Source organism: Acanthisitta chloris, unplaced genomic scaffold (assembly GCF_000695815.1).
Source record: "Acanthisitta chloris isolate BGI_N310 unplaced genomic scaffold, ASM69581v1 scaffold18325, whole genome shotgun sequence".
Taxonomy (NCBI): Eukaryota; Metazoa; Chordata; class Aves; order Passeriformes; family Acanthisittidae; genus Acanthisitta; species Acanthisitta chloris.
The window spans coordinates 3,671-15,428 of record NW_008675541.1 but is presented as its reverse complement, the minus strand read 5'-3'; the positions used below and the strand labels follow the sequence as shown (position 1 = coordinate 15,428).

General features: G+C 42.0%; 1 protein-coding gene across 1 annotated transcript; it reads left to right on the top strand.

The window, feature by feature from the left end:
• Positions 1 to 301: 301 nt before the first annotated feature.
• TAF5 (TAF5 RNA polymerase II, TATA box binding protein (TBP)-associated factor, 100kDa) lies at positions 302 to 10,254 on the top strand. Its single transcript, XM_009075797.1, has 11 exons — positions 302 to 353; positions 1,637 to 1,877; positions 2,998 to 3,313; positions 3,965 to 4,128; positions 4,569 to 4,704; positions 5,206 to 5,326; positions 6,038 to 6,167; positions 7,032 to 7,196; positions 8,060 to 8,237; positions 8,376 to 8,553; positions 9,799 to 10,254. The coding sequence occupies exons 1-11, from the start codon at positions 302 to 304 to the stop codon at positions 10,014 to 10,016; spliced, it is 1,899 nt and encodes a 632-aa protein (XP_009074045.1). The 3' UTR covers positions 10,017 to 10,254.
• The last annotated feature ends 1,504 nt before the right edge of the window (positions 10,255 to 11,758 follow it).

Here is an 11,758-nt window from a genome sequence, read left to right as displayed (position 1 = left end):
AGGCAGCGCTGCGGGGTCGGTCCCTGGGCGGGAGGCAGTGTCCTCCCGGCGGGACAGCTCGGGGAGCTCGCCCGCGTGGCTCGCGGGGGCTCTCCGTGGTGCTGGGTGGGACACGAGGGGCGGTGTCAGGCCGTGCCCCCCAGGGAGGGAGGTCAGAGCGTGCCCTGCATGCTACGAGGGCCCCGAGTGTGCCATTTCCCCATACAATTCGTGGAGAAATCTGGATCTCCTGGAGCAAGGGACGAAGGATGGGGGATCTAGATATTAAGCTATTAGACAGCATTCAAAGGAAGCAACGAAGATGGTGAAGGGCCTGGAGGGGAAGCTGTATGTGGAGCAGCTGAGGTCACTTGGTCTGTTCAGCCTAGAGAAGAGGTGACTGAGGGGAGACCTCATTGCTGTATACAGCTTCCTCATGAAGGGAAGCTGAGGGGCAGGCACTGACCTCTTGTCTCTGGTAACCAGTGACAGGATCCAAAGATGATCCTCAAGGGTCCTTCCACCTCTGAATATTCTGTGATGTGTTGTATTTGCAGAGAGCACTGTGGAAGTGAGAGGTGCTTCCCCCTGTCTTTGTGTCATATCTGGACTAGCAGCAACAGAGACTGAAGGTTTCTGCTGTAGTTTGTGGTGATGGTGCAAGGTGAGGTGAGGGATGAGAACAGAGGTCTGATGCACAGGGTGCATTTTGAAGAAGGAGCCATAGGATACTTGTAGATGAGACTTTGTGCATTTCTGGATCAAGTTGCTGAGTACCGAGATGTCTTTTGGATAGTTCAATTGTAAGCATTGCTGATCAAGGTGTTCTGTGAGGCAGCTTTACAGAACAATGTAAGGAAACTTCAGGATCTGATATGTCTGAGTTCCAGTGAGTGTACAGCACAAAATCAGCTTGTTCCTGCAGTCACCTTGTTCGATTGCTTGTATATAAAAGAGAAAACAGTGCAAGTGTGTAACAACTGCTATGTAGAACACAGCTGTCAGAGTGTTAAACGTGTCACTGCTCTGTAACAGTTGTGTGGTGCTCTAGGTGAATTGTTCCCTTAATGACCTTAACTTGCTTGTCTACTGGAAACAAAATTATTGTAGTGGCTATATCTTACAGGCTTGGAGGGATTCTGCCCTTCATTTGAGAGCTTCTAGCCCTAGCAGTGAAGATAACTTATTCTGGTGATTTCAGGCATTGGAATAGGTTGCCCAGGGAGGTGGTGGAATCACCATCCCTGGAGGTGTTTAAGAGTTGTCTGGACCTGGTGCTGAAAGACATGGGTTTAGGAGTTACAGTGGAGTGACAGATGAATGGTTGGACTTGATCTGAAATGTCTTTTTCAGCCTTGATGATTCTGTGATTCTGTGGTGATGTTAGTGACTTTGCACTTACAGTTCTTCCTGAACTAGGCACTAGATAAATATCTTACAGGCAAGTGTTGGCAGTCAAAGCCCAAAAAGCTGCTGAAGGTGCTGGGAGAATTGGATGCTGTGCTGTGCTGTGCTCTCACCTGCTCACTTGTGTCGTTTAAACTTGGTGCTGAACAGGCATAGGATGTGCTTTGCTCAGTGGCTGGTGGGTTGTGGCCATTCTCCTGTAGCTCTTCCAGACTGCTTGACAAGCTCTTGTTGACTGATGCCTTTGCAGTGGGAGGTACAGTGGTTGTGGAGGATCAGCCGGACGTGAGCGCGGTGCTCTCTGCCTACAACCAGCAAGGGGACCCGACGCTGTACGAGGAGTACTACAGTGGGTTGAAACACTTCATTGAGTGTTCCCTGGACTGTCATCGAGCAGAATTGTCTCAGCTGTTTTATCCTCTCTTTGTGCACATGTACTTGGAGTTGGTCTACAATCAACATGAGAGTGAGGCAAAGTCTTTTTTTGAAAGGTAATTTGTTAGCATTTGTGTTGTTGTGTTTTCCTCTTTGATTAAACCTGAAAGATACAGAAGCATAGGTTTATATACATATATATATATATGTGCATATGAATTTTATTCTCTGAAGTTGAAGAGTTTTGAAATGTGAAGTAGTGGTGTCATGGATTGCAGTAACTGTCCTTAAATTCTTTTCCAATCTCTTGTGTTAGAAAGATGAGCAAACTACATGCTTTTGAACTGCCCATTGGCAGGCAGATTTTGAACCACATTTATGGTATACTGATGGACTCTTTTCTCTAAAGTATCTATGGAGAGATGCTGCTTCTTTTGGGAAAGGTTGTGGGGTCATTTTTTAGCACTGAAAGATTGTGCTGAGATGCCACTAGAAGTATTTGCTGATGTCATAGTATGTATATCAAAATTCTTCAAATGAGATCAGAGGAATTAATTTCTGACTAATCTATAGTTTTTTGTGTTTTCATTATGTTTCACTTGTTTATCACTTGAGAAGAAAATTAAATTAAATTTGTTTTTTGGATTCAGACAAATTGTGAAAACCTTCAGTCCAGAAGTATAACTTCATCTCCCTCCAAGTGGTCAGTGGTTCTGTAAATGGTTAAACTGTCCCTTGCCACAACTGTTTTATAACCAATTGAGTAAAAATGGAATGCTCTAGATGTGTTAGCTATTAGATAATGCAGGTGGAGAGACATGCATACTGTGAGAAGTGCATATTCATGCAATGAATCAGATATAAATACATCCAAGTACTCTTGTGTCCTAAAAAGTGCCATGTGCTTTAGGATACCACAAATTAGGGTTTTGTTTCTGGAAATAAACATGTAACTGTTTATGTCAGAAGAGAACCCTTTGGGTGCATGAAATTCTGTGAGGCTCCATTTGTCTCTTCATCTTTTTTTTGAATGCTCTCACTGAGTACACTAAGGCACTGGTGTATCTTCCCCGGTGTGAAATTTGCTTCATCAGCAAAATAATCCCATGTGTAGTCAGTAGCTTCCAAATGGTCCTTACATATATGTTGCATTCTAAACTGATGTAAATAAGTGTGCACTTAGGAGATAATGTTTTCATGGTAAATCTTTTGTCATATCTTAAATGGTGTCCACAGATTTCATGGGGATCAGGAGTGCTATTACCAGGATGACCTGCGTGTGTTGTCTAGCCTAACCAAGAAAGAGCACATGAAAGGGAATGAGACTATGCTGGACTTCCGAACGAGCAAGTTTGTGCTGCGCATCTCCCGGGACTCTTACCAGCTCCTGAAGAGGCATCTTCAGGAAAAGCAGAACAATCAGATCTGGAACATTGTTCAGGAGCATCTCTACATTGATATCTTTGATGGGATGCCTCGCAGCAAGCAACAGATAGATGCTATGGTTGGAAGCTTGGCTGGGGAGGCAAAACGGGAGGCTAATAAAGCAAAGGTGAGAGAGAAAGATTGTTGCACTTTTATAATTAACTAAGTCTCCCAAGATTTTTGGGGAGATGCCTTAGTATAGACTGACAGTTGTAACTTGAGGTCTTAAAAGACAGCATGAACAGAACAAAGGAAGAGAACTGTACAAATTCTTGTTGACAGGAGTAGAAAGATCAAGATGCTTCACTGTCTGGTGGAAGAAACTGACAAACCCTTCTGAGAGACAGCATTGTGTTCAGCCCATTGAACTTAACCAACTCATGAATTACTCTGGGGTTTTAAAATGGAACACCTGATTGTTTGGCTTCCTCTTTTGTACAACAGATGTAATTTTTACTTACTACTAGTGGTTGCTGCGAGGGCTGTTTGTGTAGTACCACAGCACTATACAAATAAATTATGTAAATTGTATGGATTCCACTTTGGGGAAGGGCTAGGAGATAGTGGGAGAACTTAGAGTTGCTGGGTAAAACAGCAGAACAGGTACTGCATTTGTGATAGGCTAAGCAGTAATGGGTGCAGTAATATTAAACAGAGCATCTTTAAGGGGCAGCTCTTGTTGCTTGGACTGTTACGTTGAAAAGTTGCCATTTAAAAATCCAGTTTTTGGTAAGAACAGCAATTACTGTTTTCTCTTGTGTGTTTTATTGGCTTGTAGGTTTTCTTTGGCTTATTGAAAGAACCAGAGTTTGATGTGCCTTTGGATGATGAAGATGAAGAAGGAGAAAATGAGGAAGGAAAGCCAAAGAAGAAAAAACCTAAGAAAGATAGTGTAGGGTCAAAAAGTAAAAAACAGGACCCTAATGCTCCACCCCAAAACAGGTACCAAGGGAACAATGTGTAGAGAAGTCTTTAAATCCAGTCTTATCATGCCAGATCTGCCTCCCTGTTCACATAGCATTGTTAGCATTTTGGCTGTTACACAGCTTTAGCTTAGGGAGGTCATGGAAACCTTAGCATATAACCCTCTGTCATTGCCCTTCGAGTCAATCTAAATTTCCCTTGATAAAATTTTTCTTAAGTTACCCATGAATCTTTTCAGGTCATACACAAGTATTTATCTCATTCCATTGCCTGTCTGAAATTCTTAAAGCCACCAACTTCCTCATCAGTTAGGCTTCTACACAGCCTAAACCAATCTGTTTCAGTTCTTGTTTCTCATTTGATGTTGAGGTATAGGGCTGCATGTGAAGGTTTCGCATTCTTTGTTTGGATTAACAACAAGGAAGGTGCTTTTCCTTGTGAAAATGTGCTTCTTGTAGAATTCCTCTGCCTGAACTGAAGGACTCTGACAAGCTGGATAAAGTAATGAATATGAAGGAAGCTGCAAGGCGCGTGCGCCTCGGCCCTGAGTGCCTGCCCTCCATCTGCTTCTACACATTCCTCAATGCTTACCAGGTTGGTAAAAGAAGAGTTTGGGTAATATGGACAAAGGAATCAAAATTATGAACACCACTCTTAAAGAAAGAAGACATAACAGTGTTGGCAGGGGTTGTTGGAGTACTTGGAATAAGCCCTACGAAGTTTATGTTCCAAAATGTTCAAAATTCTCTTTAAAGACTCCTGAAAGTATAAAATTTCCATGTTCTTTGGTTTTGCTCGGATTTTGCCATAATTCCTTCATTTGCTTTTCCTGTGGGCCCAAAGTGTATCCTACAGAATGCAGTAGATGCTTTGCAGCAGGACACTGGAAAGCAGCACTGTTTGTCCCTTCTGATTGTGATTCATACACACAGCTTTATTTTTAATGGGGCAAGAATTTCTGTGTGTTTATCCAAGAATAATTCCCTCTGTTTATGTAAACAGGTCAAATTACTTTTTTATTAGTTCTTAGGATTTTGTAATATTTGAATTCATCGTGAGAGATGCAAAGAATATAAATGGATATTTTGTGTATAGGGTCTGACTGCAGTGGATATTACAGATGACTCGAGCATGATTGTGGGAGGCTTTGCTGACTCTACTGTCAGAGTGTGGTCTGTGACTCCAAAAAAGCTGCGCAGTGTGAAAACAGCAGCAGGTAATTAAGACATTCATGCTTAAGATGAGCACACATGACTTGTGGCAGCTGTGTTCTGCCTGGACAGAAGAAGATGTCCGCGGCAAGAGAGTTGTCTTTAGTGGTTAGATGCTTCACATTGTAGAAGCTATATGTGTACAGATGTATGATCACATTTTATGTACTACTATTAGAAACATTCTTAAAGGAATGAGAAATCTGGTCGTGTACACCTGCTGTGAGGAGATCAGTGCACAGAGCTTGGAACTACCCTTAACTAGTGTGGAACTACTCATAACTAACATGGAACTACCCATAACTAGTGTGGAACTACCTGTAACTAGCATGGAACTACCCATAACTAGTGCGGAACTAGCCATAACTAGTGTGGTACTAGCCATCTTGCTTCTTACCTGGGTGGTGGCTATAGGGTGTAGTAGACAGTTGGGGTTTAGGTGATCTAGGGGAGAGACTAGAGGTGCTCTGGGGGAAGTGATAGGAGGGAACTCTTGAGAAGGATGGAGGTGAATGTCCTGTAGCTCAACACCCACACAAATTAATGGAAACCAGGCTGCTTTAATTCTGCTGTTTATGTAATGGTGTGTTGTGATTGAAGCTAAATACCATGCTAACATTTCTTAATCTTGGTATTTAACTGAGATAATGCCATGATGGCATTTATGTTTGAGCTTCTGACAGTTATTCTGATACATGAGCTTTGAAATCTTGCAGACCTCAGTCTCATCGACAAAGAATCAGACGATGTCTTGGAGAGGATCATGGATGAGAAAACAGCAAGTGAGTTGAAGATTTTATATGGTCACAGTGGACCTGTCTATGGCACCAGCTTCAGTCCTGATAGGTAAAATAAGTTTACAAGCTAACTAGTTTGCTTGCATTCAATTTTAATTGCATGCTACTGAACGATAACATGTTCTTAATGCAGCTTTTTCCAAAAGGTTAAAGCAGCTCTTGTTTATGCAGCTTATAAGAAACTGTGTGAGTGTAAGTGCTTACAATGCTTGGGGTGTTGAGCATTGTCAGTTATTACTGAGATCAGCTGGAGCTGAGGGTAGCAGCACTGTTTTGGAGATTCAGGACTTAGGTGGCAAAATAAACCATCTTTATTGCAAACTGTAGCTTAGGCAGGGTTTTAACTAACTGAATTATAGAGAGGAAAAACATTGCAGCATTGATTTTAACTTACAGTACTGCAAAACATAAACCCAAATTCAGTAGGATATCATTGCACTTCAAGTTTCTCATATTCTTTTGAGACTTTATGTTCAAAATGTATGCGATGGTGCCTTTAAAATACGAGATTTAAAACCATTGTATAATTATGGGAGTCTGGACAGTCAAAAGGTTTATATGTCTCAAGTTTTGCTGATAGGAAACAACCATCACAGAAACACAGCTAAGAAGTAAACTCTGTGTGAAACATGAATGGTTTGTTTTCTCTCTCCCCCATCAGTACTGTTAAATGCCAGCAGAATGAATCCTCAACATCCAATCATCTTTTTTTAACATAAGGGCCTAGGACTGGATTCTGCTTGAGTTGGTTATTGTTGCTCACCCCACTGAAATGCTGGTTGGTGTGTGACACACTGAACAGGTGCTTTTCAGGGCATAGTTTTGTCACAGACATCTCACAGTGTTTGTGCAATGGTTATACAGCCCCTGTGTGAGTCTAAAATGTAATGTGCTGTATTTTCTTCTGTGACAGGAACTATCTGTTGTCTTGTTCTGAGGATGGCACTGTCAGGTTGTGGAGTCTCCAAACGTTCACATGTTTGGTGGGATATAAAGGACACAACTATCCAGTGTGGGATACACAATTTTCTCCTTATGGTTACTACTTTGTGTCAGGGGGACACGACAGAGTGGCTCGGTAAGAAACTGGGTGGGTTTGTACTTGTCTGGGTCAGTTTGTGGTGGATTAACCTTGACAGTGATTAGCTGATACACTCTAGCCTACCCTATTATGGGAAAAAAAATTTATTTCATGTCACTTAAAATACTGAACAAATGTTTTGATGTAGTTTTTCTATTTTTTTCAACACTTATCACCTGACGACTAAAGAGATGATGTCCTCATATGTGACCTTTTGGTTAGAAATATTCTCTTCTAGTTGTTTAACAGCTTCACAGAATGTTCTTTTTTTCCTCCCTTCTGAGAAGTATGTTTTTTCCAAAAATGCCCTGCTAATTCAATGAACTGATCCATAAGAAATCACTTTTATTCCTCATTGTGCAACAGATCATAGAATCTTGGAACAATTTGGCCTGGAAGGGACCTTTAAAGGTCATCTAGTCTAACCTCCCTGCAGTGAGCAGGGACATCTTCAACTAGCTCAGAGCCCTGTCCAACCTGATCTTGAACGTTTCCGGGGATGGAGCATCCAGCAATGTGTGCCTTTGGGCAATATGTGCCAGTGTTTCACTGCCCTCACTGTAAAAATTTCTTCCTTATATCTAGTCTAAATCTGCCCTCCTTCAGTTTGAAACTGTTATCCCTTGTCCTGTCACAACAGGCCCTGGTAAAAAGTCTGTCGCCAATAAGGTCTGACCACATTAAGGTCTCCCCAGAGCTTTCTTTTCTCCAGGCTGAACAGCCCCAACTCTCTCAGCCTTTCCTCACAGGAGAGGTGCTGCAGCCCTCTCAGCATTTTTGTGGCCTCCTCTGGAGCCTCTCCAACAGGTGCAGATACTGAGCTTCTTTAGCTTCTTCATTAATCAGGCTTTTCTTTCCAGTCTGTGGGCTACAGATCACTACCAGCCCTTGCGGATATTTGCTGGCCATCTTGCCGATGTGACATGTACCCGATTTCATCCAAACTCCAACTATATTGCCACGGGCTCAGCAGACAGGACTATACGGCTCTGGGATGTTTTGAATGGGAATTGTGTTAGAATATTCACTGGACATAAGGTAAAGGCATCTCACTCACAGTGTGAAAGTAGCTTTATTGCTGTGATGAGATTCTGAAGAGCAAACACAGCTTGACTGACTGAATATGTGTAGACTTGCTTAACTTGTTTGCTTGTCCCTCCCCAATGTCTCTTTTAGGGACCAATTCATTCATTGGCATTTTCTCCTAATGGACGATTTCTGGCTACTGGAGCAACAGATGGAAGAGTTCTGCTGTGGGATATTGGACACGGCTTGATGGTTGGAGAATTGAAAGGGCACACTGACACTATCTACGCACTCAGATTCAGCAGAGATGGGGAGATTTTAGCATCAGGTAAAATTCACCTGAAACAGTGAAGTTTCCATTGTGTTCCATAAGTCTGAAGAGGAATGGTATAATTGGTTCCTGAGAAAGATGAAGTAGAGTCACTTACTTAGCAAAAGCAGCAACTTAAAGTTGCTGGTAAAGGGTGAGTACTTCACTGAAGTGTGACCTCTCACTCTCCCAGGAAATGGAGGAAAGGTGTTAGGCACTTAGATGATAGTGAAGTTTGGGAATCTGTGTGTAGTGTTGGGGATGGAATCTGAAGTTAGAAATAACTCCAGGGCAGACAAGAAGTGGCTGGACTAGAAGAGTGCAGGATACTGGAATGGGAGTGGGACTGGGAATGCAGCAGGACTAAAGAGAGAGGAAGGGATGGAAAGGAAGGTGAGTTATCCACACCATTACTATTTCTGCATGGTAGATTTTTGATACAGAAATGTGCATATAATATTAATGAACAGGTCTGTGAGTGACAGAGCTTGTGAAGCCTGCTTGTATTTCCATCCTGTCCACATGGATTCTCTGGTGTCTAATGTACCAGAGCTCCTTTGCCAGCTTTCCTTTGACAGAGGCACTAAGTTTTGTCTCTTCATGTTTAGTGAACTGTTTACTTAAAATGTGTTGTTATTTAATGAATTTGAAACTTGTTCTGTGAACTGTCTGAAATTAGCTGACAAGTTCAAGTCACTAACAGAAGAAATGATGGACAGACACTAATTACAAGGGTAATTCCCTCATGAAACCAGGCTAGGAATATTCTCGATTTATTTAGTAGTTTGTTCCTAAATGCAGTGAGAATGCTGAGGGAGCCACTGCTTTGATCCATCCTGCTTAGCTGTTACTCCAATTTATCTACCAATGCTCCAGTGAAAGCATGGGCCACTGAGCCTGCAAAATTCTGCTCTTCCCTGTATGGTACAAAGAAACTCTTGTGTGATTTGAATTCATAAACTTTTCCTGGAGTTGACATCCAGCCCACAGGATGGTTCTGCTTTTTCAGTGCTAGCTGATAGATCCAAACCCAAGTGTTTTGAGAGAGCAATTCTTTGTGCTTTGTCCACAGGGCATCCAGGTTAGATTACAGGAAAGCTGAAATCCTGGGAACTTTTGAGTCTGCATTCAGTATGTTAAGAGTCTTCTCATAGTCTTTTGTTTTCTGAGCTTTTAATTTCTGTTAACTTGCTCCCTAGCAACTTTTTTAAATACCATTTTATTAATAAGATCCTTTAAACTTGTGGGTTTTTTTCTTTCTAGGTTCAATGGATAACACAGTTCGTCTGTGGGATGCTGTGAAGGCATTTGAAGACTTAGAAACAGATGACTTTACTACAGCCACTGGACATATAAACTTGCCTGAAAACTCACAGGACTTGTTACTGGGCACATACATGACCAAATCAACCCCAGTGGTTCACCTCCATTTCACACGCAGGAACCTGCTGCTGGCTGCAGGAGCCTACAGTTCCCAGTAGAGCAGGAGGCTGAAAGACTGTGCCAAGTCACTGCAGTAGTGACCTCAGGATGTGAGATGAGGAATGGCTTGTACAGAAGGATCCCACAAGTCCATTGCAGGGAAAATGAAACTGTGTAGACTAACACAAGCAGCATTTCTCAGCTCTGCTGTCTCATATTTATCTGCAGTTTGGAAAGGCTGGAGAGTGACAAGACATAGTGGCTGTAAAAGAAGGAATTGTTTGTGGTGCTTTTGATCCATATATGTATATATATGAAATGAGCTGTCTCCTGTCAGAGATGGTTGAGCTGTGCTGAAACTTGTGAGACGTTAACAGCCTTGATACATGTTCTCGGATTATTTTTTTAAAGCACTTAATTTATGGATAACAAATGTTTAATCAATCTCAAACACAAACAAAAACTGTCCAGTTTCAGGACAGAAGAATGTATTTTGATTCTCTATAGCCTGGGCTGGGCAACAGGTATGGTGAGAGGATCACAGCACCAATCAGGGCATTGACAGTCGGACCCAAAGGCCCACACACATGAGTTTTGTGCAGCCAAGTACCAAGTCCTGAAAAGATTTCAAATTCCTGTGCTCCTTTGAGGTGTCAGAAACACAGACCTTGTTCCTCTGTTTTCACAGGCAGCTAGTGCTTTCAGTGTGATAAGCAACCAGAAGCTCAATGTGAACTTTATTTACTTCATACTTTATTGTATGAGAAAATAAAGGGGGTCTGAGGCTGTGTCCTTTGTGCACGTTTAATGTGAAAAACAAATTAACCTAAAACTGGCGAAGAAATTTCACAGCAGAGTGAAAGGATCAGTGTGTGATCCGGTTGCTTTTGAAAGCAATTGTCCCTTGTCTGCTGAAGGGGCAATCTCCACCCACAAAAACATTGTGCCCCAGTGAGTCCTCCTGGACAACCAGCAGAGCTCAGTGGTTTATTTATTTTCTCCTGGGAAGTGCAGTGTCTGTGGTTTAGAGCAGAAACCACCCCCACCCCCCCCACAAGCCAGGCACAGCATGGTGTGGGTTTGGGTTCGGATTTGCTTTGCAATCTCTGACAAGGTGTGTGCAGGGAAATCTGTTTTGTGTTCCTCGTTACTTCCCAGTAAGGGCTTGGACACTTGACCAATCTGCTGCCTCTCTGGTGAAAACAAAAACAAAACTTGTCATTTCTAGGGTCAACTAAATGGAGAACTACCTCTCCTCTCATCTCTTCTCTGACTCTAACTCTTGGAGTAAAGATTTACTGCAGGCATTATACATCAAAATAAAGTGTGAAAAATTCACTAGGAAGCTCACCTAGGAATTTTTAAAGAGAAAAGGTTAAAACTAAATTATTATGATTTTTTTATTTGTGTAATGGTACCTCAACAAAATTTCCTAGCTCTCAGTATGACCAGTTGGATTGAAGTACAATTTTTTGACAGCTGAAAGAAAACACTGCCACATTCTGCCTTTGTATTTTGTACAGTTTTATACTTTTGATATTATAATAAATACTAAAACCACATCGTTTGTGCCTGTATGTTACAAGAACATATTTTATTCCCTTGGTGGCTGCAGTGCTTGTAATTGTGAACACTCTGCTGAGAGAAACAAAGTAATGAGAAATGTCCATGAGTAGTCATTCCATCCATGCACTTGTTCTAGAGGTGCGTGACAGGTTCTAGCTACTTACATCTATTACACTGTTACAACTAGTATTAATTCTCCGGGAAAGGGAACACAGCTGAAGCCAAGTGTGCAAAC